General features: G+C 39.3%; 1 protein-coding gene across 6 annotated transcripts in view; it reads left to right on the top strand.

The window, feature by feature from the left end:
* The window catches only part of ZNF521 (zinc finger protein 521), a 281,891-nt gene that overhangs the window by 15,732 nt on the left and 238,590 nt on the right, over positions 1–27,569 (top strand). For all 6 annotated transcript variants that reach the window (XM_045458559.1, XM_045458560.1, XM_045458557.1 and 3 more), the window contains one exon: positions 13,671–13,850. Coding sequence is in view for 4 of the 6 variants with exons in the window: in XM_045458557.1 (XP_045314513.1) it covers positions 13,671–13,850 (180 nt within the window). In the remaining 2 variants the exon portion in view is untranslated. The remainder of the gene's footprint in view (positions 1–13,670; positions 13,851–27,569) is intronic.

The following is a 27,569-nucleotide window of genomic DNA, read 5'->3' as shown; positions in this document are numbered from 1 at the left end:
CAATGCTAATTTGCAAAGGTAGGCTAATTGTTCTTGGGAGAGGAACTAGAGACAAATAATTCACATATCATTATGAAGGTTTAATCATAGTAGATTTATTAATAATCCTTAAATTAAAAAGGTAAATCTGGGCTTGGGTTTACAAAGGAATTAGCCGAACAAGGGGATGATTTTCTACATCACCATACTCATCAGTAAATTTACGTAGACGCATTTTCTTCGAGGCCTCAGAGTGGAATTCTGTGTTGTCTAGAAGCATTTGTGAGTACAGAGTGTGAATATGGAAGGAGAATACAGGAATACAGCTGCTGCTTGGGTGTTCAGTACCAGGCAGTGTCTGGCTGTGTCTAGCCACTGCTTTCATCTTATATGAAACCTCATTTGGGGGCAGATTGTCTGGAATTTCTTTCCTCTTTACGTCTTCTCCGTTCTGTCCTGCAGTAAATCCTAATGGTTCATTTTGCTTTATTTCCATTTCCCTCGCCTCCCCTTGCTCCTTCAGCCACAAGTTCTACTTTGTTTAGTCCACGAAGTCATCCGGTCCCTGCTCCTGGATTGCTGGGCTCTGGGGGTCCCTTCAGGCTCGAGAAGCCCAGCCATCGGCCGCTGGTTGACCTGCACACTCACCTGTCTGCCGATCCTCCATATAGACCCTTCCGTCTCTTTTTATTGTAACTAAATTATAACTGTCATAAAGTTGTCTTTGTTCGGACAAAGTCTAAAACCTTAATATATCCAATCAGATGACTTTCAAATAGCCATTTATACTTTTTCCCTTCAACCTTAATGCTAAATGAAGTGAAAGAAATAGTAATGAAAATCGGAGTGGAGAGAGCCAAGAGGATTGTCCGAGGCAGCTTTTAATGAGTGGAATATCCTTAAATGACAGTGAGTGACAAAAGAAATTCCACTTCAAGATCATTTAAAATAGATATTCTAGAAGACACTTCAGGAAGGGTGTTTTGGGGTAGAGTGATAGTTTGAGCCGAGAGACTCAGGGAAGAGGTCAGAAGCCAGGCAAGGTGCAGAGTGTTCTGAGGGGTCAAGGGCATAGAGCATCCGTCTACCAGTTGCCCCGAGCCCTGAGAACTTCAGTGCCCCATCGCAGGTCACGCCAGGACATCGTGATGGAATAGGGAGGAGAGTCTCTCAGGCCCTTGATTTCTAGTTCTAGGAACTACCTTTCACGGCTGAATACATTCTAGACTTTGGAAGGAAAAGTGGCTGTCCCTGCCCCGTTCAGATTCTTTACAAACACCCAAACCTGGGGCTCATTGCTCTCAGAGAGACACCTTCCTTATTGTAGTTTTAGCTTTCAAGGTCCTGGATGTACAACCAACATATCCCAGTGAGTTGACCTGGGGGACCCAGTGCCCCATGGGACCTGTGTTTAATCCTGCATGCTGTTGAACCCCTCTGTAAGCCTCATTTTTCTTATCAATAACATGGCAAGAATCTACTTTACATGATTATTGTATTAGATAACGAATGTAAGATGCCTAACATGTATCTCTGGCTGTTAGCAAGTTCCTACCTAGTAGCAGCTTTTTATTATGGAGGAGGCTTGGGCCACTGAGGAAGCATGCACATTTTATCCTCTCTGTGTTTCCCTCTCCTGCAGAGTCCTGAGGTGAGACACAGTTCTGTGGCCATCTTGCCTCTTCGTGTAAAGCAGAAAATATTTCCCCTTTGGAGACAGCCTGAGAGAAATTGTGTGAATATTTATATTAAACGTTCAGTAACCACTCTCTACAATAAAAGAGGGCAGGGGCGCCTGGGTGGCGCAGTCGGTTGGGCGTCCGACTTCAGCCAGGTCACGATCTCGCGGTCCGTGAGTTCGAGCCCCGCGTCGGGCTCTGGGCTGGTGGCTCAGAGCCTGGAGCCTGTTTCTGATTCTGTGTCTCCCTCTCTCTCTGCCCCTCCCCCGTTCATGCTCTGTCTCTCTCTGTCCCAGAAACAAATAAATGTTGAAAAAAAAAAAATTTAAAAGAGGGCAGGTAATGGATATGAGTTCACTATTTATGGCAAATACTTTGCCTTTGGGAACATATTTAATGTTTCAGAAGACGCTGTGTATCTATTTCATTTGATCTGAAGTAAATCTTATGTCAGTCATTATTATTCCCATTTTATAGGTGAGGAAACTGTGGCTTATCAAGCTGGCATGGCTGAAGTAGAAAAAGAATGTAGACTTCTGGACTTGAAATGGACAGTCTTTTTAAGCTCATAGTTTTCAAACGGAAGAAGCCGAGACCAATCTTAAGCCAGATCAAGAGGTGGAAATAATCCTCTGGCCACCGTATTTCTCCTCTGCTGTTCCCTCTTCCTTTAAGCATTTAGATCTCAGCTCCCTCTCCTATTACACCTCCCCAGAGAAAGTTACTTGTACAAGAAAAAAAATGTATTAGCCAGTTATACCTGAAAGAGAATTAAAAGCAGTGGAAACCTGACAAATCCCTAATTGTGTGATTAAAGGCTTTGGCTTCTGATAAAAGCATCGCATGTCTCAGAAAGCTGATCTGGGAGGTATTTTGGGGGAGGTGGTGCTGGGGTGCTGGAGGGAGGGATCCTGGGGTGTTTTTTGCATTGCTGGTGACGTCTCAGCAGAAATATCTCCTTAGAGAAACCGAGTAGGCTTTCAAAGGTCTTCCAGTGGATACTCTCGCTCAAAGGTCAGGAGATTTGGTAGGGTGGGGCCCACCGGTCTTAGTTATAGGAAAAACGTGAGTGATGGTTGGACCTGCAAAATTATAGCAGTGGATCTGACTTAGAGTTGAATAACCTCCTGGTAATGTCCCTTAGCTGTTTTAAATACACCGTGTGGAGAAGCAAATTCCTATTTCCAACTGGCAGGTTACCATCCTGAAGCAATGTCTATTTTTTTGGAAAAGTGCTACTTTTTCATACAAATCTTCTTTGTTGTTGTGAAGAGATGGACGCACCTTTGGGGATGGGTTGCCCCAAGGACTGGTGGGACATCGATGCATTGATGTCATCTGTGGAAGGAGTTGGGCATGACACATCACCATTCCTGAGATGGCACGTGGTGGTTTTTTGTTTCTTTGTTTTTTGTTTTTTTGTAGTGTTGTCTAAATATGAAGTTTCAAAAGGATTGGCTTTAAAAAAAATAATAAAAGAGGCAGCCATAGGATTGATTAGATTAGATTCCTTATTCTTTTAGGAAAATAGGATGAGGGATACCTGGGTGGCTCAGTCCGTTAAGCGTCCAACTCTTAATTTCGGTCCAGGTACATGATCTCACGGTTCGTGAGTTCAAAGCCCCACTTCGGGCTCAGGGCTGACAGTGCGGAGCCTGCTTGGGACTCTCTCTCTTTCTCCCTCTCTCTGCCCCTCCCTCACTCACACCATCTCTGTCTCTCCGAAAATAAACTTAAAAAAAAAAAAAAAAAAAAAAAAAAAAGGATGAGATCTGACCCTTCTAGCTCACCATCTGAGAACAGGCATGCTCCTTCACCTCATGTATTTACTGAAAGTTACGTTTCTGAATTTTATAGGTATACACATGTATATGTATATCTGTGTATTAAATCACATGGTGAAAAAGCAAAATGATTAAATATGGGTTTTGTTTATCAGCCATTCTCTCTGATGTGTGATTGATTTAGTTGATTTTACTTTATGCATATTTGGAGATTATCTGATAATATATCATCACTTAAAATATATTTATATATAACATAAATACTATAAAAATATTTACTATATGCTCACATTATCTTGACAGGCCAGGATTGAAACAACATGAGTGAGAACATATTTCCAGAAACGACTATTAATTTATAGTTACTAAGATAATGGCATACACGTTCACTTTCTGTTCTATCTGGGTAGCTCTGTAAATTGTGTATTGATTATGCTAATGGCACTGGTGTCTTTATTAGTTGTCTGCAGATACATGCAGATTGAATGCACATTTGGTAAGGTTGTCATCCTGTGGGGAAAAAAAGTACATTTTTAAAATCTGGTTTTTGGAGAGATTGAGTTAAAACTAAAGAAAAACATTAAATGAACTCATGGAAACTTAAGGAATTGTGTTCTAGGAAGTGAAAAGTGCAGTTAAAAAGTTAAAAATGATGCTGTTATATTTCCTTTGTTTCAAACTCATTAAGGCAAGGGTTGCAGAAATGGTACTAACTCAATAATGGTCTATTTTTATAGTTTATTTTGGGTTGTGTGGCTTCTCTTGTTTTGTTTATCAAGCTGAAGGAACCTTAGACATTTAGGGTTGCATGTATTTTGAAATTTATTAGCCCAACTAGAGGAGAACAGAATGATTTTCTTTTTTTCCAATTAATTTTCTTGTATTTTGTAATAGCTCAAAAGTCATAAATCACAGCTCCACTCTGTGCTCTGATCTTTCATTATACAAACATGTACCTATTTGGTAAGATTTTTCTCTCTCCTTTTTCGTCTTGCTGAACCATCATGGTACCAAAGCAATTATTTAGAAACCACTTTCTTATCTTCCTGAATGGGATCACTTCTTAGAAATGTGGGCCTTCCTCTGTGTGCCAGCTAAGAAAGAAAATTAAAAAAAAAAAACCTTTTAAAAATTTGGTTTCAAATCATTTTCTGCTTTATTGTAGTTACAGTTGGATCCCTGTTTGTTTGATAACCAGTAGGAACTGCTAAAGGGGAAAAAACACAACAACAAAGTTTTCGTATTCCTGGGTGATATGAGTCCATTTAACAGGATATTAAAGCCCCCAAATTTTGTGTTTAATTTACAACCTTGAGAGAAATCCAGGTGTCCGAGTTTCAAATACATTGTTTAAAATTTAGAAGAGGAATTTCCCAAATTAGAAAAAAAAAAAAAAAAAAAGGCAAAGTCATTAATTAAGAGAATTGAGTGGTAATTTGGATTGATTTTTGTGAATGACATTGGACTTTGTCTTCTCAACGTGTGAAGATGAAAACTTCTATATTACAGCAGGATAAGGTTTCTTATTCAAAACCAAACACTTTCTCCCTAAGCTGTTTCAGTAATTGTTGAGATAGTTAACTTTAAGTGTCGAATTCAGAAGTACTGTTAGAATTGGCTGGGTGTCATCTAAAATAGCTGAAGTAGTAAGAACAGTTAGTAGAAGTATCAGAAGGTATGATGTCTGGAATACAAAGGCTTTTTGCCCCAGATTTTCTTTTGCTGCTGGGGGGGGGGGGGTGGGGGTGGGGGTGGAGCATGTCTTCCTGGCCGGGCTGCTATAGCTGCAGTTTATTTGTTACGTTTAAAGAGGAAATAACTAGACCCTCTCCCAAACATCCAAACGTCTTAACTCCTAGGTTCACGTGCGTTTCATTTATTATCATAGTTGTCCAAAGAAACATTTTGCAATATTTTCTGAAGGGAGAGATGTGAGACGCAATAGCTGTTTTCGTTTTTAGTCAGATTGTGGATTTATTTTCCCTTGGCTTTGTGTATGTTTGAGATAGGACTAAATAAAAAGAATCTCACCCAAGACCTAAGTCCCCAGAAGAGTCACGGGGGCCCTTGCAAATGTCTTGCACTGGATTAAAGAGTGTGATTGTGGTATTTCTGGCTGATCTCTCTCCAGTTTTGGCTTCGGTGGGATTATGGATAAAAGGCAAACTCTGGGTGTGAACATAGTGAGAAAAGTAAGTCATTAACCTTGATTAATACACCCGTTTTAAAACCAAGGCAGCAAGTTCATCTCTAGGAACGACTCTACCACAGCCGGTGCCTGACAGTTATTAGACGGCTCCCTACTTTCTTATGCCAACACTCAGTGCTAAGTCCTGTTTCTGGAGTGGCTCCTGTGCCCTTTTTTCTGCCATTGAATGTTTTACTCTCTTCTCTCCGATTTCCTCCCTGATGTCATTTCCTCCCTGATGTCATAGCCTCCAGACTAGTCTCCCAGCTTCCAGGTCTGGTACCCTAACAACCCACCCTCTCCATTAGTAATGGAGCATCTTTCTAAAAATTTTTTTTTTCAACGTTTATTTATTTTTGGGACAGAGAGAGACAGAGCATGAACGGGGGAGGGGCAGAGAGAGAGGGAGACACAGAATCGGAAACAGGCTCCAGGCTCTGAGCCCTCAGCCCAGAGCCTGACGCGGGGCTCGAACTCCCGGACCGCGAGATCGTGACCTGGCTGAAGTCGGACGCTTAACCGACTGCGCCACCCAGGCGCCCCATGGAGCATCTTTCTAAAGTGTAAACGAGATCTGTGACTCTCCTTACAGTCCTCTGGTGACTTCCCGTGGTGCTGAGGTTAGCATGTGAACATTTAGTTCACAGTAGTTCCTTCATGATCTAGCTGTGTTTCCAGCCTCCTCTCTGCCAAGGCTCCCCTTTTCCCCACTCTGTCCAGTGCCTGTCATTTGAACGGCACAGAAGAACTTGCACTTCCTGGAAGGCATCTTGTTGTTTTATACATCTGCGAGCCTTTACATGTGTTTCCTCTGTTTGAAGAGCCATTTTCTACTTGTCCGCAGGGCTACCCCATCCTTTAAAACTTAGCCCAAGCTGCTCTTCTTTAGGTGAAACTTTCCTGCTCTGCCCTGTGGGATTTAAATGCCGCTGGTCTGTGGGCTTCTCCATCTGAGTACTCATCCGGCCTTCTGCACTCATTGATTTACTCATCTATTCCCCCCACCCCCGCAGTAGTGCTTGCCAGCCCTTCTGATATTATGGCATATGCAAAAAAATGATAGGTTTTGAATGGCACACTTGGGTGAGTGGAAGGGCAGCAGGCCCACGGTTTCCCATTATCCCAAGCTGTACCTGGCCACTGCGAGGGCCGAATGGATGAGTATCCTCCAGCCCCTGACTGCACCCACTTTTGACCTGCCAGTCGGGAACCCCTGCAGCGATTGCAGGCTCCTGGGGACAAGGACCAGGTCCTTAGGCTTTGCATCTCCGGGGCCTTAGCCAAACGCCCTACTGAGCATAGGTGCTCAGTAAACATCTGTTTGCTGAAGTGTGACTGGGCGGCCATTGTAATTCAATCTGAAAGTTTAAATGCTTTTAAGGCAGTCGTGCATTTATAAATGCTCTTTGTATGACAGTTGGAGTGCTGAAATTCCTTTCTTCTAAATTTCATGTTAAGGATAAAGGGGGACTAGGTAGAAGAACTAACTCGGGGTAGGATTCTGATCGGAAAGGGAGAAACTTTTTATTTGGTTCCAAAGTGTATGGTTCTGATATTGTTGTATTTAACCTCTCCCAAGGCTAATTTATTTTCTCCCCCTTCGCATCCTCCTGCAAAGAGTTTCACTGTAGATAGAAGAGTGGTAATAAATTCACGTTTGGCATGTTCTCCTTGATAATAGTGCATCTGTGATATTTCTCTTTGGTCTTCAAGGACCGCAGTAGACCTGTATAACAATCCTGCAACACCGCGGAAGTTCTAAATTCAACAGCATGATTTTGTGTAATATAGAGATCTTTCTTTCTGTCGAAAAATATTTTATAGACAAAGGAAAGAACACGTACATGAAAAGGTTTTTTTTTTTTCTTTTTCCTGTAAAACAATTTAATAGCTTTCAGGGAATAGAGTGATTAAAAATAAACACTGCAGAAAACAAAAAGAGCCCACTTTTATCCTTAACCACATGAGCTCTTCGGACCTGTTGATGCCAGCCAGGTGATGGCAATGGCCGGCATCGTCCTGCCAAGCCGAGGACTCCTTTCGGATGCTCCTCCTTGGCCACTGCCCTGGTTGCTTTTGTTTTTGTTTTGTTTTGTTTGTTTACCTTTTCTTGACAGTAGAAAAAAATGAGGCATCCGACCAGCAGGCGGGTGTGGGCCAGACGGCTGCACAGTCTGGTAATGCTGCGTTCCTTCATTAGAGCCTGCTTGCCATTTTGTAACAGTGTGCGATTTATTTTTCCTAAATCTGTTTTCATCTTATGGGATTTCAAGTTAGAATGCATAGCTAGAGCCCAGAAAGCACAAAATAATGATCCCGCCCTTTGGTTTTTGAAAACTAGGAAGGCTTTCTGCTCCCTTTTTAACTCTTTGTAGCCCGCAGGGTAACTTTTTCTGTGTTCTTAAAAAGTATCAAGATACATCTGGGAATGCAGTTTGAACACACTTGTAAGGGAAGAGTGATTTTGGACATGGTTTGCTTTAAACAGATAAAATTTGATTTTCTTGTCTTTTTTTATGTTTATTTATTTGAGAGAGAGAGAGAGAGACAGAGTGCAGAGTGTGAAAGGGGGAGGCACAGAATCCAAAGCAGGCTCCAGGCTCTGAGTTGTCAGCAAAGAGCCCAATGCGGGGCTCAAACTCAGGATCTGTGAGATCATGACCTGGGCCGAAGTCAGACGCTCAACCTACTGAGCCACCCAAGCTCCCCTGATTTTCTTTTTAGGCACAGGACTTCTAACTATGCCAGTAAATCCTAAAGCTAGCTGTACGTACACATGTGAACTTTAAAAACAACATTAGGCAATTAATGATTATTGGGCACGATGGCTGTCAACCTGAGGTTCATCATTTGTAGTGATTTGGGGGAATCTGAGTGAGAGTTGCATTTGTATAAATTATTTGTTTACTTATTCATCATAGAGTTTCTGAAAATAAGACCCCAGGTTATAATTCTCTTCTTATTTTTAGATACAATCCGTGGAAGAAAACTCAGGCATCTTTCTCAAGTAACAAAAGTGCTGTATTTTTATCAGTCCACTGGTAGTATAGTGTTGTGCCCACTTTTCCTGAACATTTATTATTTTTTAATAGCTTTAGGTAATTTAAGGTCCAGGAGGTCACATCATCACAATGAAGCCAAGAATTGCTTTATTTTTTGTTTTTATTTTTATTTATTTATTTATTTATTTTAATTTTCTTTTTTCAACGTTTATTTATTTTTGGGACAGAGAGAGACAGAGCATGAACGGGGGAGGGGCAGAGAGAGAGGGAGACACAGAATCGGAAACAGGCTCCAGGCTCTGAGCCATCAGCCCAGAGCCCGACGTGGGGCTCGAACTCACGGACCGCGAGATCGTGACCTGGCTGAAGTCGGACGCTTAACCGACTGCGCCACCCAGGCGCCCCTGTTTTTATTTTTTTAAGGCAGTATGCATTTTTTAGTTGCTGATTTCTTGAACTTCCTGGCACTGTGTGGGTTGCTTTAAGATTGAGTAATTCATGCCATGGCTGTTTAATTTGGTGAAAAGCTGGCTATGACCAGAGAAGAGACCGTTAGGAAATGGTCGTGTTTTAAGTTTGCGTGTGTGTATAAGCGGAGTATTTTGGGTTCATTCATCTCTTGCCAATCTTAGTTGTTAAGTAATCTTCTTGCATTCCTATTTACATCATCCCCAGAATTTTGTGTTTCTGCCGCTGTCATAAAAACTGACTCTGGTCTGTAAGGTAGAGCTTCGTGCTTGGAATTAACCAGGAAAAGCCTCATTTATATCTCGTGCAAGAAGGACAGAGGGCCTGCAATGTGTGCTGGCTGCCAGAAGTTTTTATAGTAATACTTTGTATCTAGGCTCTGGCTCTTACCATTAAATGTGCTTTTTATAGAGTACCAAGTTATAAATGTAGTGCAGCTACGGCATATTAATCTTACTGCAGAGATTTAATGAGGCAGTTGTTTTGCGATGGACACTAGTGGGAGCAGGGAGCGACAGAGTTTTACTTTACCACTGAGCTGCAGAAATATTCCTTGCCTGGTAATAATTATAACCACATGATCTCTTAGTTTTTCTTTCTTTTGCCAGTGCTTTTCCATGCAAAAGTGGCTTGGAAGGAGGTCCATTTCTAGGCAGTGAAATGGGTTGGAAATTGGGCTGTTTTCTCAGTGGTTTGACATTTTAGCTTTGATCAGGCATGGGATCCTTGTTGCACAGAGAGAAATATGTAAGATGAGTTTCAAGAATACAGATAGTCTTTGCCAGTCCACTGAGATGGCTTTTAGATATTCATTACTTTTACTTGACTTTTATATAGGTTATAAAAAGTAAATGTGGTGAAACCTCTTTTTACATGGACAGAATAGAATTTCTGCTGGTTGGCCTTAAACTGATCCCACACTTGAAATTAATTGAAGTCCATGGGTTTATTGCCTCCAACACTTTTAAGCCAGTGCAATTTTTCATTTTCCCCAAAGTTGAAATTTTATGAAACCGAGTTATGGCAGTAACAATCCTTATGAAGAGGAGGATGAGAGGGAAAAGCACCACCTGCCAGGGATCATAATAAGGTGGGAAAACATACTTCTTTTAAATTTCCATTTATAAGTGAAGTTAGCAAAATTGGAAACCGAGAGCCGCCATTTATTTCTGTAATAATAGTTGTGTCTTTGTTCCAAAATTAAGTCTTTTATCCAGGTTATTATGAATCCCGCGCTTCCTAGCACCCTTCTGAAGGGATGAACCGACCAATAGTGCAGGTGCGGGTGAGATCATGAGTGGTGGATGTCACGTGTTTGAGTGGCATCCTTTAGGTCAAAGGACAGAGAGCTGCGATGAGGAGGGGTTTGTAGCTGTAGCTCAGGCGGTCTGTGAATATTCAGAAACCCTCCCCTTTGGGGGAGTTGGGAACACAACAATTGGGTTGAAAGAACAATCGCCCTTCTTGAAGTGGTGTTGGGAGCAGGGCAGTACTTACGGGCATGGACCTTGTATTTATAACCCCTTAGCTTGTAGGCAGAGATTTGAATGGCTCGCGGAGTAATACAATTATTTTTTATGATCGGATCTCAAAGGACTTTATAAAAACTACATAACTAAGGCCATGTGCAATTATTGAAGTGCAGCCACCTGTGGGAAAGAAATGGTTGACAACATAAGCTTTCCAGAATCTTCTGACATCCACTAACACTGGGAATGGAACCCCCTAACACAAATAAACATCTTTTGAATGGGCGAGAAATAATTCTTTCGTGAAAGTGGGGGCTGGAAAACATCTATTCTCACAGGGAGACCGAGAGACAGAGAGAGAGAGAGAGAGAGAGAAAGAGAGAGAGAGACTGAGATTGTAGCACTGATTACGCCAAGGCATCATAGGCTATAATCGCACCCACCCCCCTAGAGGGTCCCTCTTAAGTGGTGACCTAAAAACAAATTCGCCAGTTGGCTGGAGCAGGCATCCTAAAGTTGCGGCAGAAGTGAATAAGCTTGACTGACTTCAGTCCCTGAAGGGTTCTATCTGTAAATGCAGAAGTGGAAGCAAAAACATTTTTTATTAGTCTTAAAATGACCCTGATTTTAATAAGTAGCCGCAGTGTCAGAAGCGTGGACTGGCGTCGGTCTTTCGCTTTTAAGAGCTCAAGCATCATGCATGCATGCGTTCCTATTTGTTTGATAGTTTTGATACTGGATTTGTGTGAGGTGTCCATATTCTTGCATAATAAGGAAGGCGAGTTTTTATCATTTTTCTCTGCGTACTAAAAGTATTCAGAGCGTCTTCTTATTTAAAAAACAAACAGGCCCGCAAACTCGATGCATGGCATTTAAATAATCATATTGAAATTCAGACCTAGCACCCACATTTCCCTCAGTGCTATCAGTTTTATGAGAAACTGGAAACTGCGGCTACACAATGGAGAGTATTCAGCGTGTGTGCGTACTGCCTTCCAACAAGTGTTCGGTGCTGTGAGGACCAGCTTGCCATAATTGGGGCAGTTATTTATTTTCCTGAATTTCTCTCTAATTTGGCAGTATTTTGCCACTTAGTTTTATTTGGTTGGAGGTCTTTGAACCACCGCCTGTTTGTTCTGTCTGTAGCTCTAGGTGAAATATTTGACGGCAGTAAAGTCAAATGGGAGGGATCACAGTGTCAATTTGGGGCAATGTAGGCATGTAGGTACTTTTTAATTTGGCGGTACCTGATCTGTTCCTGTTTATAGAAAAAATACCAGTAAAGAACTTTTTCATGTACTTCCCCCCCCCCCCCCCCCCCGCCCTCTTTATCATCACTAAATAATATTTACTAAGCACTCACCTGGACACAGTGCTGTGCTGGGCATAGCACTAAGACAGACAAAAAAGAGCCTGTGATTACTCCCCCAGGAATGAGCACTCGAAACCCCAGTCTATTGAAATGGGCCCTGTGTAGAGCATTGAGATAATAATTTTCCAGATGGCAAATCAACCCAAATTACCGATTCAGTTAAACACTACGTTCTTTAAAAACGAATAAACAAACAAACAAAATACTTGTTCTTTGAGATGAGAACTTTGTTTTCCTCATGAACCCAAGAGATTATTATATACATCGCAATGGAAGTTGATTTTGGCACATGCGAATCATTTGAAGGGTGGTGACAGAGTTCAGTTCATTGCCGATGCGAAGTAAGGCTTTGGAACAACTGCCAGGAGGAAAGGGACCATACTGAATTGTAGAAGTGGGGATCATGGAAGCGTGTTACATGCAAGGCAGCGAAGAGCATTTCCAGACAGCAGGATGATGGTGTGGTGGCACTTACTGACTTTTCTAAGAAATCCGGGGCCAATTTTGATTCTGTGAATTCTTGGCTTCAACATTTCAAATTTTTATCCTCCCATATTAAAAAAAAAATTGACTACAGATAATACGTTACATATTTCTTAGGTATCTTGATACAACTCTTTTATAACCATTTTATTGACTATATTTTGAGACATAATTTATTTCTGACTTCAGAGGACTTTTTGCTATTAGAAATTAATGTCCCATAAATTATGTCATAGATTATATTGCCCAATTTCCCCTAAAGAGGCATATTCTCTCTTTCCTTTCCTTCCCCACCTTTGCTTTCCAATAAAGAGGAGGGCTGGCACCAGAAGGGTTGGGGGCACTTCTCTAAAATGAGCCAAAGGACAGCACATAGAATCAAAAAGTATTTAAAGTATTTGTTGTTCTCTAAGTAAAAATATTACGTGTGCTTTACTCTTATTCCCCCATGCTGTTTATATATCATTCTGAGGGGTGGTGGAATGGACCTGTTTTTAGTTTTCCCGCTATGTAGCTTTTTGACGTTGATAATGACAATTTAAGTTATTGATTCATTATAATTTATAATTGCTCTTTGTATATATTGCCCCCCCCCCTTTTTTTTTTGGTGATTGCTTGTTTGAAAATGAGAGACATGCCAATGTATTTACACTTGAATCTGTGTTGGTAAGAATGTTTTGCTATGTGCTAAGGGCTTATTGTGCTATCGCTGTCTAACAAATAATGGGGTAACTGTGTGTTTTGACCAGTTTGTAAGTAAAGGTCAATTTCGTGCTTATGGTAATTAGCTTACTTATTCTAGACTTTTGGCTAATTCTGGTAATTTCCCGTGAAACAGTATATTTAGCGGAAAGGGAATTCATTCTTAAGCACAGTGGTTTTTTCCTTTGCATTGGAGACTTTAATTTTAAAAGTGCTTTATCTCTATCTTTTAAGCAAAACCCCCGAAAAAGCTATGAAAAATGGCAAAGTTTGCCTTAAGGGTGGACGAATAATGAATTATTTGAAGGAAGAGATGAGAAAAGGCCTGTGCGATGGAGGGAAGGAAAAACTTCAGTCACCATGAACTGACACAGCTTAGGGAAGGCTCACTTTGGGTTCTTCTGGAATAAAATCTGCCACGAAGCCCTCCTTTCACAGCTTCTAGGAAAACGGTGCTTCTGTTTTTGGTAGCAAGAAGATTAAACGTTACTTTGAAAGAACCTGTCTTTAAACCCCTATACTTACGGTCTCGATTTTCTTTCAGACCCCAACTGTAAACTTGAAGACAAGACTGAAGATGGAGAGGCAGTAGACTGTAAGAAGAGGCCGGAAGACGGAGAGGAGCTGGAAGACGAAGCTGTGCACAGCTGTGACAGCTGCCTCCAGGTGTTTGAGTCACTGAGCGATATCACAGAACACAAGATTAATCAATGTCAGTTGACAGGTAAACAATACTTATCACTTCTTGTCTACGCATACCATTCTATTTCTGATTGTTTCAGTTCGTACCTTTTTTTCCCCCCCCTCTTCCAGTTGTTTTACTCCCACATTTGAAACGTAGGTAAGTCTAGAAGTGCTTTAGAAAGAATTCTAAGATGGTGGTTTGTGGCAAACTCAGGTCATAGTCCTTAGATTATGAATTGTACCTCGAATTTTTTTAAATGTTTATTTATTTTTGAGACAGAGAGAGAGAGAGAGACAAGAGTGTGAGTGGGGGAGGGGCAGAGAGAGAGAGAGGGAGACAGGGAATTCGAAGCAGGCTCACGGCTCTGAGCTGTCAGCACAGAGCCTGACGCGGGGCTCAAACTCAAGCTGTGAGATCATGACCTGAGCCGAAGTTGGATGTTTAACTGCCTGAGCCACATAGGTGCCCCTGAATTGTACCTAGATTTTAATAGCTAGCAGGTACATTTTTCTTTCTTTTTTTCCTAACTATACTGATGTCATGCGGGTCCAGAATCTAACATGATGGTTAAAATAAAGTTAAAAAAAAAAAAAAAAAAAGAACCCTTTGAATATGTTTTCAAAGAAGTTAAGCATGGATTAACTTATTTTGATTTAAATATCGCTTCCTCAAGGGAACTTTCCGTGATGCCTCTCTGCCTGAGTTGGGTGCCTTTTTGTGTTCCCATAAAGGCCTTCCTATTCCTGCATTTCACAGTTTCTGATGCGTGTGTTCACATCTCCCTGTTCCTCCTGAGACTGTGAACTCATGGATGGCAGCAACTGTGTCTTCTTCGTCACCATACTCTCTGAGCCTTAGACAGTGCCTGGCCCACATTATGTTCCCACTAAGGTGTGGATGCTATTCTGCTATGCAGTTCATAGGACAAATCCAATTTAGTGACGGGAAGCATGACGTGTTCGATTTAATCGTTGAATACAACTAAAACTCAGTTTGCCATATTTCTACCCTCTTTAAAAAACATGTTCTACAAGAATGGACTGTATCAGCCTCAGTGGGACAATGTAGGCAGTTATTATTATTATTATTATTTTTAGGTTCATGTCATTTTTCTCTTGTTATTGGAAGCTGACATTCTATGGCTCTGTATGTGTTTGTAAATCTCTCTCGCTCTCTCTCTTTCCCAGCACAAATCTTTCTTCAATTAGCCATGGGTAGGAAACATATTTACTTAAACAAGCTATTCTCCAACTGTTTTCCATACAATATTGATATTTTTGTAAGATTTTAAAAGGTGTTCCATTTTAGCCAGGTTTTCTGAACAGATTTTTGTGGAAATGTTGGACTAAATCCAATTAAATAGGCTTTTTTGTTAAAGTGCACTGTGGTATTTCAAGAAGGGACTATAGTGAATATGTTTAGGCCATAGAATCTTCTTTCATTCAGAAAACCCCGTACTCTTGATTGTATCTTAAATTTGGGCAGCAATGTCGCATTTATAAACATTGGTCATACACATAATTTTTTGTGGTTTTTAGGATTTTTGGTAACTTTTATTTTGTTACAGTTCCAAACTGATGAAAAATTGCAAAAATAATGCATAGAATGCCCATACATTATTTACCTGATTCACTGATTCAGTGATTAGTGATATTCCACCCCATTTGCTTTGTCATTATCTTTCTCTTTCATTAACTTAATCATTTGAGAGAAAATTGGTGACATCACATCCTTCTAAATATAACTTCTGTATTTCCTAGAATGAATATTCTCTAACATGGACACAGCATACTTATCACAATCAGGAAGGTTAACATTTAAATACCATGGAATACTATTATTTAATCCACGATGAATATTTAAATTTGAATAGTTGTTTCAATAATGTCCTTTATAACTCTTTTTTTCTTATCTAGGATGCAGGATCATGCATAACATTTATTTGTCATGTCTTTTTTGTTTCCTTTCACCTGGAATGATCTCTCAGCCTTTCTTTGTCTTTCTTGACCATGACATTTTTGAAGAGTAGCTACTTTACAGAATGCCTATCTGTATTTGGGTTTGTCTGATGTTTCCTTATGATTAAATTCAAGTTCTAGAATTCTGTGGTAGGAACACCACCCAAATGGTGTTGTGCTCTTCTCAGTGCATTAAGTGTGCAAGCGTGTGATGCTGGTTTGTCCTGATATTGATGACATTAACATTGACTACTTAAGGTGGTGTCCACCAACTTTCTCCAGTGTAATGTTACTATTTTCCCTTTGTAAGCAACAAATAACTTGTGGGGAGATGCTTTGACACCATATAAATATCCTCATCCTTATAAAACATCATTTTAACTCTATAATTTTTGTAGTTATTAATTAGCCTTCCAACAATGTCCTTTCTTATTCATTCACTCATTTGTTAATTCATATCACCAGGGGCTTTTGGATTTTTATTTTATTTGGTGGCCAGAATTCATTACTGTCATTATTGTGATGCTAGGATTGCCTGAAATTTAACCAATGGGAATCCCTTCAAATTGGATCTTGTGTTGGTTTCATGTGTCTTTATCGTTATTTGAGGGTTTGACAAAGTTTCTGCTGCAGACAGATGCCCCAGGCTTTTCATATTCTTATTCATATCATTATCTTATTCATATCATTATCATATGTGCCAGTCCACAGCCTTTTTTTCAAGGAGACCTCACTCCTTTAAGAAGAGAGGTATTTAGAAACCAAGATATGGGCACTATGTGTGCTCATTGCTGTAGGTATATCATTGATTATAGAGCCTTCCAGCAGACAGAGTTAAGAAGTGTATATGTAAATTTGATATACACATAGGAACCATGTGTTCATATTGATGACTCTAATTCAGTCCAACACTTCAAGTTCATCCCAGTCTTTTTCCTTTCCATATTCATTACTACATTCTTTAGCAGTGAGAAACCTAGCTTCATCTTCCTCAATATGTTTACCCATTTGCTTGAATCTAGAATACACATGGAGCCGTTTCAAAGTTGCTTTCCCATATCATCATGATAAGCAGACCAACTAACTAGAGTTTCACAGTTGTTTATTATTATTAATGCTATAATTTTAATGTAACATATACATACAGTGAAATTTATAAGTCATAAGTGTACAATTTGATGAATTTTGACAAAATATATATATTCACGTGACCCACATCCCTCTGAAATACCTCCCTGCATCCTAGAAATTCCTCTTGTACCCCTTTCTGATCAATAATGCTCCAGCAGAAGTAATTAGCTTTTAAGTTTTTTAACGATAGATTAGTTTTGTCTGTTCTAAGACTTCTTTTTTTTTTTTAATTTTTTAAATGTTTATTTATTTTTGAGAGAGAGAGAGCACGAGCGAGGGAGGGGCAGAGAGAGGGAGACACAGAATCGGAAGCAGGCTCCAGGCCCTGAGCTGTCAGCACAGAGCCGGATGCAGGGCTTGAACCCATGAACCATGAGATCATGACCTGAGCTGAAGTCGAACGCTTAACCAATTGAGCCACCTAGGCACCCCTAAGACTTGTTATAAGTGGAATTGCATACTTTTTTTTGAGTACAGCTTCTTTTTTTTTTTTTTAATGTTTATTTTTGAGAGAGAGAGAGAGACAGAGTGTGAGCAGGGAAAGGGCTGGGAGAGAGGGAGACACAGAATCCGAACCAGGCTCCATGCTCTGAGCTGTCAGCACAGAGCCTTACCCCGGGCTCGAACCCATGAACAATGAGATCATGACCTGAGCTGAAGTCAGATGTGTAACCAACTGAGCCACTCAGGCTCCCCTTGAGTCCAGCTTCTTTTGCTCAGTATAATGTCTGTGAGATTCATTAATGTTGTATGTATGAATAATGTGTTTTTTCTTGCTGACTGGTATTCCATAAGATGAATATATCATCATTTATTTCCATTCTTCCATTGGTAGACATTTTGGTTATTTTTTGGTTTTTGGTTCTTATGAATAAAGTTGTTGTGCACCGTCCTGTGTAGGTCTTTCTGTGGACATATATTTTATTTCTCCTGATTTAATAAGTCATGGTAGAATTGCTGAGTCATGGGAGAGGGTTGGTGGGATATGTTTAACTGTATACAAAACTTCTGAACCTTTTCCCAAAGTGGTTGCACCATTTTACACTCCTGCCAGCGATGTCTGAGAGTTCCAGTTATGCTTCCTTGCTAACATTTGTGTTGTCAGTCTTTTTAATTTTAACATGCTATTGGATGTGTATTGGTATTCTTTGTGGATTTATTTGCATTTCCTAGCTCATATACATTTAATTGACTTCATTTAATGCATTTTTTATCCCTTAGAATGCATAATTTTTGGAAAGTTCCATTAAATGCAGACAATTAGTATGATTCTGTTTTCAGTGGAATAGCTGGTGATTTAAAAGAAGCTTTACTCATGTAGAATCATCAGTGCTGTTAGAGTAAAAACATAGTGACTTGACTGACATGGCAAATATATACTATGCCAGCAAGAAATCTTACCTTAGGTAAGAGGGGGTTGTTAAGCAAACCCTAAATTCTGTTTAGTGCTTACTTTTTATTGAGTTTCTGCCACGTAGTTATCCTTATGTTCAGCTTTATGAAATAGAATGGAAGCAAAAGATACTATTCCTATACAACTTTCTATATTATACAATATATATTCCTTTAGATATTACGCAACTTTAATACCAGGGCAGAAAATGCTGGATTTTCAGCACATGGTATGGTGGAGTTATTTATGGGTTAAATATTGTTTTTCTTCAACTCCTCACTCTAATAAAATATTTGGTTTATTTTGATCTTAAACTTTGTTAAAAGTAGGGGAGCTAGTCTGTGCTCACATACCACAACATCTTAATCAATGGTAGGAAAACAGAAGCTTATTTGTGACAAACACATTTCAGGAAGGATAGATCTGCTAAGCCTTGGTCCTGTTTGTTGTTCAGGATGATTTCTCTGGGAAGGTGGAGGATTGATGAGGAAAAGCAGAGGCGGAGGATCAGAGAGAAAAGGGGGAGAAACAAAATCAGGAATCATTCACGTTTGTTAAAGGTGTTGAAGTTGACACTTGAGTTGGCTAAGGGTACCCTTCAGACTAATCTGAAAAAGATTAAAGATCCTTGGAAGTATTTTAATTAAAAAAAGTAATATGATGCTTCTACCCTCTTCTTTGATTAAATCATTTTAATGTAAGCTGGGAGGTTCAACTCTTCTGATTCCTGTTTCCTGCTGCTTCAGTTAACTCTTTTTCTGGTGCTTTCCTCCCCCCACCCCCATGGACAAAGTGTTAGTTTAGCAAAGGAGGGTATTTCTAGTTTTCTTTTTCCCCTCTTAGTTGACTTTTTCTTTCATTGTTCTTTTTTACTCTCTTTGTCATTTAACTTCATCTAGCCCCATTTGTACCCATGCTCATTCCCTCTGATTCCTGTCCTTTCCTAAAGACTCTTCATTTCTTTGTTGTCCGTATTTCTCTGCTTCCTTTGTCTTTGGTTTATAGTCTCTCATTGCTTTCTCTCCTTTTCCCTTGCTCCTTATGGCTTCCTTTCTATTAACCTTGAAGTCTTACTTACATGTTTGGGCCTCTCCAGCCAGACTTTTTGGTAAACCATTTACATGAAGAAAGAGTAGTGTTTTGGAGGGTTGACTGTAGAGTAGAATTAGGAGATGAAGAAATGTTAAAACTTGTTGATTTGTAAGATGATGTAGAGCTGGGTTATTCTGTGGTTTGACGCCTATGGGAGTTACTGAGGGTAGTTCCCATGTCAGAGAACTGGTAGATACCCTGCTTTCAGATTCTTTCCATCCTGTAACTGTGGGTTTCTGGGTAACTTGAGATTTGTTCCTTTGGTGACTTTCATCCCCAAGAGTGAGGCACATTCTTTGGGGAGTCTGCCTATATCAAAACTGATTCACTCTGTATTAAATGTCTTGAAATCCTGGTATAGTTTTGCCAAGTGACCCCAGACTAGACCCCAGAATTGACTGAGCTTTAGAAGATGAAGTTCACATATGGAGCGAGACGACCAGTTCTAGACCCAGATTTGAAAATCGTCATGTAGATGAAGTGTGCCCCAGATCAGTTCATGAGTAGATATTAGTAACCTGGACTGAATTCACAGCCAGTAGATCCATCTGGGATCCTAGAGATCTAAGGGATCATACATACAATTCATGGAGTTCATCGCTGAGGGGTGATGAAATGTGGGCACTATTCTGGACCAGAGTCCTGATCTAGAAAACAAAATAGTCCCTTAAGGATAGGTAGGGACAAGGTGGCACTTGTGAAGGTGAGCTTTCTTTTTTGTCTCATGGTGCAATTTTCTTCTAGTCTGCCGTCCAACATGTGGTAAGTTATGTATCATCCCTGCTTAAAGGAATAAGGGGAAGGGTGGAAAGAAAAAAAAAAATTAAATCCCACTTTTCAATTGTCGCAGTAGATGGAAACCACCTGTCCTGCCCCAGTCTTGCTCTCTTTTTCCTGGAGGCTGGGAAGGGAGGGAAATCAACAGTCTAATGCTGTTGGGACTCTCTGATGCAGAAGACAGATTATCAAAATATATATTTAAAGAAGGAAAAGCACAGAGAACCTCTCATTTTACTAATCCACAAACCCTATCATTTCTTGCCAATTCCCTCAGGGGGTGGGGAAGGCTGGAAGCCAGAGGGGTCTCATCACACTTCTCAACAAAGATTTAATAGCAGGGTGCTATGGGGAAGGCTGAGATTATGGAGACTTTATTACGCTTACAAAACTGAGTACGAACTAGCATTGTAAATCATCAAAACTAAGCTACACTTAACAGGATAAATGTGTAAAGTGCATTTGGTAATACTGTATGCTTGTTGTTCTGAGTCATTTTTCTCTTCTTTCCTGCTAATTTGCAAACTTGAGTTGTCTGTTAAGTGTTCTTTCACATCATTAATGTGAATTGCCGGGCTGTAAATGCAGAAAAAACTAAAGAGCATTGTATTAGTTCTTAACTGGCTGGCGCACCATACAGTTGGTAAGATGAGTGAGTAGAGAGAAGTATGATAGCAAGACGATCACACTTTTGGGGAAACACGTTTGTAGACCAGATTTACAAAACCCTCGCCATATTTGTGGCTCCTTTACAAATGTTATTCCTGTACAGGCTCACATTTTTGGGGAAAACGAAGAGGCTCACATTTTGGGGGGAAAATGAACTGAACTGAATGCTTTGCATCAGATAAAATAATGTGTTCACTTCATTTGATTTTAAAAGTTATGAGACTTCTTGGAAGCTTCAATAGGTTTTGTGAACTGAAGACTTTTCAACATCTGTTTTTTTTTTTCCAAAGAATTTTTTAAAAAGTAAAAGTGATTGTACATGTGTTATATGGTTGTGGCAAATTAAAGACTGGCTGGTTCCACCCAAAAATCAAGTACTCTAACAGCTAGTTCTCTTGGCACAGGGAATAAGGAAACCAAGTATTTTATGAAATGAAACATTATTTATTTTCATAGAAGCATATTGAAACTGTTTTTAGAAACTTTTTTTTCTGGTTTCCCTTTTTAATAAAGCATTAGTTGCAATAAATTGAATGAAATAAATGTGATATTTTACCTCTTTAGTTTATATCAATTCAGTTTAAGGCATATAGCTTTTATTTGCATATTTCTGTATTAATTTCTATACTGCTTCATTATTCATACTTTGTTATTAAGTATTTATATATTAATTAGTTATTTATTTCTATATAATTGGGCTTAAGGCATTGTGTGTGTTATTGTTTTATTCCCCTACATTTGATCAATTCCTTGTTTCATACCTTAAATATTTTTTTTAGCTGTTAGCCTGCTTTTTCCAAATCCCCTAAGTCCCCAAAATGGAGTTTCATGCCCTCCATCGATTCCATTCCCAGCCCCTTCTCCACATATTTCTTAATTTTTAGACTAATCATTTCCAAACTTTTTGATAAGTAAAAAGTTAGTTTGCCTCTTTATCGAACGTATTTATTTATCAACACATTTCACAGATCTGCGTGTATGGTACAACATTCACAAAAGTAGAAATTGAAAACTGAAGTAAAGATGAAATACACAGGTGTATAAAATAAATTTATGTTGTTTTATCATCCTGGTCTAGATTCACTTATTTTAACGATTCATTTTAAATGGCCGTGAGAGCTGAAAAACCTATCTCACAGAACCATCAAAGAGAGAACGTGTGTCATGACACTTCTCAGTAAGGTTTGTCATTGGCAATGGTGGACGTAAGCCCCTATTTCAAGTAACTTTCCTGATAATCTCAGTTTTGTTTTGCCAGGCTGTGGTCAAGTCTGATTAAATGGTTTTCCTCCTTTACACAGTGGCTGACAAAGAGCTTTCACGAGGAGTGGAAGGGCCGGGTTTGCCGTTTTCTTGTCGATGACTTGTCCTTGAATATCAGCATCCTGCAGTTTTCCTTGCAGAAAACTTTAGAGATCACTTGTCAAAATTTGAAAATTTTGTGTAAATTACGTTAGTTAACATTAAAGAAGATGATCCATAAGTCTGTTTTACTGGGCACAGAAGACTGAGTTATTTTGAGGCGTGGGAAGGTCCTGGAAAAAGCAAGGGCACCCAGGCTCACGGGGATACTATTTATCTTCCTGCTCTCAGGAAGGTCTGCTTTGTTTCTGGATGGCTATTTATGGCTTGTGTCTGTTCTGATTGGTTTCTAAATACTCAGAGTATCTGCTCTATGCTAGGATTTGTACCCTAGGTTTCAGAGACTGCTGTTCTCGACTACCGTGTGGTATATCATGTGAAAAACAGCTCGCCAGTCTCTGCTCCTCTCAGTTTCAGATGAAGTGATGGGGTTGAATATGTCATTTTCATAGTCTGGCAGGGCCATGACCAAGTTCTATACATTTGCCAGGGAAAAAGCAATCCTCCCTAATTGGTTCCAACCTCTGAGCTGTTGGCTGAGCGAGCTGCTTTTTCTGGTTTGGGAGGGAGAGTTAGTTAAGCTATTACCTGCTATGAAAGCTTTGTTATTGCCACATAGGAGTTTTGATAGTAGTACCTAATCTACCGTTCTCTTCTGGGTATATTTGTTTGTGAAATCCTCTGTCAAAACATGAGTGTAAAGATAGTCATTTTTGGTCCATTATTTTCTCAATGCTCTTTGAACGCTTTGGCGCATTGTAATTAGGATTTATAAAAGGACTGTACTAACGAGTTACGTTTTCCTGTTTTGAATGAGTTATGTGTATTAATTTATTAAAATTAAATAGTTCGAATGTTGACGGGGGTCATTAAGAAATATTTCTATGTATTTTTGATATGCCTTTTAAAATTGATGTTTTTATTGTCAGCTTGCCTTAATAAGTTGTAAATCACAAGAAAACTACTGATTGTGAGGGGAAAGTTCCTGAAGGATGAAATTCCTAGAACCAGAAAATAAATGGGTGCATTCACTTTATTTTTTACACGTAGAACCTAAGTGGAGGATGTCACGTATTAGCTATATTTGCAAATTACCTGTGCCTTGATTACTTTGAGGTTTTTGAAATTAACATTTTGAAATGACTATAATCCAAGAAAAAACAATTAGCATTATTTGAGTAGAAAAAAGTGTTACCTCTAGATGTCTTGTGAAACCACAACTGTTTTAGATAAATGGTTTTGCCTTAGTTGTATAATTGATAATGAATATATAATCATCTAATTCTGTGGTTTCAGGATTTATTTGCCAAAAATTGTAAATAAAATGTCAAGAACACAATCCATGGGAGAATATCTTCAAGAATTTCCACTGCGTCCTTGATGGTCATTGATGGTAATTAAAGCTGTCAGTTTGTCCCTGTGGAGAAGTGTAAAAATTATAAATGAAGGGCTGTACTTGGGATGTGGAAACAGTGGGGCCTCTTTTGTGGGGAAGATGAATTAAAAGAGATCAACTATTTCCTAGGCCCTGTGCAGCCATTCAGTCTGTCTTACAAGCAGGGCAACGTGTAGCAATTTGGATACAGTTGTGTGCACACAAGGACTCTGCCACATGTAGCCTGTTCTCAGACGTGAAATTTAACATGATAAAACTTAAGATGTTGAAGTTTTACATTTTGCATGACTGCACTTGACTTTTTTTTTTTTTTTTTTTTTTTTTTTACAATACTTAGGATGCTTGTGACCAGTATCTACTTCCTTTAAAGGGTAGTGAGTTCCTAAAGAAGTATTAAAAGTACACTGTTTCCCCATTCTTTCTCTTTGTGCTACTATGGCTGGGGATCTTGTCTTTGGGGAATGGCAGCAATGTCACAGAGATCTATGACCTCTTAATAGGCCTTGGGAGGGGAAGGCAGGAATCATTCTACACTGTGCCTCAGGGCTTAGTTCCTTTAAACTTCAAGGAATTGGACTGGAACTCTTCACTCCTTCTTTCTTTCAGCTTTACCTTCGGGGGAAATTGATCGATTAGAGGTGATTATTCCACAAACTCTGAACCCTTTTCCCCTCTTTGTTCCAACTGGAGCTTCTCAAAGTTTAAAGGGATTGTGTCTCCTGGGTGAATTGTAGAATGAATTTAAGTAGATTATTGGGTAGAACCCTTTGAACACACATTAAAAGTGCTAAAAAATATATTTGGAACAGAAGGAAATATTTGAAGCCAAAGGATAAAGAAACATTTGTTTCAGTACTGATTATAATGTAATTATATGGGATATTTTTGAGCAAACGATTAGCTGTTACACTGAAGAAGCATAGTAGTGCTTCACACCAAGAAAATAACGGGATCAGTGCAACAAAATAGACAAGTGTGCAAAATCCGGATGGTGCGAGACCCTAATGGGACCGAAGACATCCGCAAATGACTAGTTTTATATGTGTCCTCTATTAGGCACAGCAAGATTCTACTAATTGATGGCTTTTAGGTTTTTCTAACTTATTTGTTTAACAACAACAACAAGATAATATATACGTCATTTTTTAATTTTGCATGCATGCATGCGTGATAGATTTGTCTTATGGACACTGTGGACCTCGTTTGAATTGTATCTATGACCGCATCAATTTAGTTTTTCCTTCTTTAAAAAACTCCCAGTTCTTCACCTCTACCTACCCACAGAGCAGTATTAGCTCCCCCTGGTGACTAAATAAAAGTGTAGACAAGAATGATTGGGGTAATGAGTGTCATTAACTTTTTAATCTTTAAATGCATAATTAATATTAAGATGCATACAGTAGGCAGGAACACTGAACTGTTTTCCAAGTAAAAATTCTAATTAGTCCTGAGAAATATCCATTTTCATATCAGTATCTATATAATGAAGGCTGGTCTACCTTATGTGGCTTTTCTTGGAGTTGTGCCCATTTTAATGACCCCAGAGCTCTTGGTTTTCCAATGTGGGAGATACTGGAACAGAGGGTAAATATTCAGATTGTCTGTACACTAGGAGCTCATTACAAACAGAGAAAGTAAAAGCAACTACCAATTTACCTATCTTTATCATTCTTACAAAAAAGACTTTGTATAAAAAAGGTCATCATTGTTAGAATGATTTAAAAAATATATCCTTTTAGAAAAACACTGTTACACATTCAAACACTAAGATATATATTTTTTTGTTTTATCAAGAAAACATTTTTCCGTTTAACTTATGAATTATTTAAGGTGTATATTTTTATTACTGAAGTTGACTTTCAGCTTAACTCATATAGTTTAATTTATAAAAAATTTCTCCATCATAATTAAATTATCAGGTTGACAGTTGAGAATGCTTTTGTAATCTTTTCGAAAAGGAATCTGTCTAATGTGTCATGACTTACTGTTTCCTATATGTAATTTTATTTTCCATGCAAAGTATTTGCTTTTCACTTGTTTCATAATGGTTATCAGAAAGCAGTGTTCTGTGACTCTATGATCTGGTTTAATATTTTATATTAAATATTACATATGATCATGCATTCAAAAGGAAAGATTTGAAATTTTATCTGAGAGCTACTATTTGAATTGTTCTTTTGCTCCTCCTATTCTTCTGAATATATTCTCCCTGTAATTTAACTCCACACCCCCCACACTCACTATTCTTTGGCTTCTCTTCCCTTCCCGGGACTGCAGCCTTAGCCTCTAGGTTTGTATTTTCCTAGGTACCTGTGTATGTTGGAAAAAAGGATACAGTCTTCTAAATGTAACTGTTTCTTCTCAATACGTGAGGTATCATCTTCTTTGGCTTGTGAAATCTACCGAAAACTTCTTTTGGATATTTTGTCATTGGACCTAGAGTGATGGCATGGTTATCAAGCAGCAGAGCTGAACACAGCCCCTTCTCCTCACCTGAGTTTCTCTCCCTCCCCTCAGTGTATCCTTTCTCACGCGTGCTGCCTGCCCTTTGCAGTTCATTTGTCTGAGTCTTAACAAAAGAGCAAAGGACTTACTTTTGCATGTGAGTCACTCATAGGTAGAGCTTAAGTCAGTGCCTCACAACTAAATAGTGCAAAGCTTTCTTCTTGCGAATACTGGTTTAAAACGGACACATTTTTATTAATACAAATATTATTGTATTGATTAGATACTGCAGGATAATAAAAAGTATGTGGCATCATTTCTTGTTATACTAAGACCGTGCAGAGATAGTGAAATGAATAGCATGTCTCATAAGTCTGTTTTCCCAAATACTACTATGCATTTGTCAGGAGTATTCAGTTCAATAAATGTTTTTCAAGATCTTACTCTTTGTCCAGTAAGTACTGGAAATACGGCGTCCAGGATGTTCTGGGAGAAAAATGGTTGAGAGTGGCTTGCTGAGCCCAACCTGGAGGTTTAGGGATGGCTTCCTGGAGCACATGATGCTGTTAGCATTGAGAAAGAGTTAGCGAGGCGAAGAAAGGTGGGGAGGGGAACATTTCGGGCAGAGAAAAGAGAAAGAAGAATAAGGGAGAGAAAATAAACAGAATAACTACTTGGGCACCTTCGAATAAGAGGAAAAGTGCAAGAGAGGGAATTGGTGAGATAATATGAATGTATGAATTATCAATTGCTGTGTAATAAGTTACTCTAAAACTTTCTGACTTAAAAACCACAATCTTAAAGTTTATGGGGGTCAGGAATTTGGGAGCAGCTTACTTGGGAGATTCTGGCTCAGCCTCTCTGATAAGGTTGTAGTCAATGGGTTGGCCAGGGCTACAACCATCTGAATGCTTGAGTGGGGCTGGAGGATCCACTTCTGGGCTCAGTCACATAGCTGCTGATTGGACACCTCAGGTCTTCACCACATGGGCTTCTCTACAGGGTAGCTCATGATATGGCAGCCGACTTTCCTCAGAACGGGAACTCTGAGGAGAAGGAGAGGGAGAGGGAGGGATATAGAAGTTGCAATGCCTTTTATGACTTAATCTTGGGAGTGGCATACTATTAAGTCTGCCATATTCTATTATAGATCACACAGACTAACAGACTAATTCTGGTATGATACCAGGCATCTATACCAGGAGGTGGGGATCTTTGGGGGCCATCTGGAAGGTTGGTTATTATAATGAACCAGGAAGGGAAAGTAGGGTCTGGTCATGGAGGGAGGGTGCTAAGCTAAGAACTTAAATTTGATTCTCTGGCCTGTGCTTTTCATACTATTCTGAGGAATCCTGCAGGTATCAGCCAGGTAGGCATAGAAGTAGGGATTGAGTTAGTAGGAGTCCTGCATTCCCAGAACAGCCCAGGCTGGAATTCTTCTATGTACTAGATATTCCAGTAAGATTTTTTTTGAATATTGAGTTTAGAAACTTAAGAATGTTTGATAATTACTGTTTCAGGCAGTGGGTAGCTAT

The sequence above is a fragment of the Leopardus geoffroyi genome, chromosome D3, assembly GCF_018350155.1.
Source record: "Leopardus geoffroyi isolate Oge1 chromosome D3, O.geoffroyi_Oge1_pat1.0, whole genome shotgun sequence".
Lineage (NCBI taxonomy): Eukaryota > Metazoa > Chordata > Mammalia > Carnivora > Felidae > Leopardus > Leopardus geoffroyi.
Note: the sequence above shows the minus strand (reverse complement) of the source record. Positions and strands in the feature narration are given on the sequence as shown.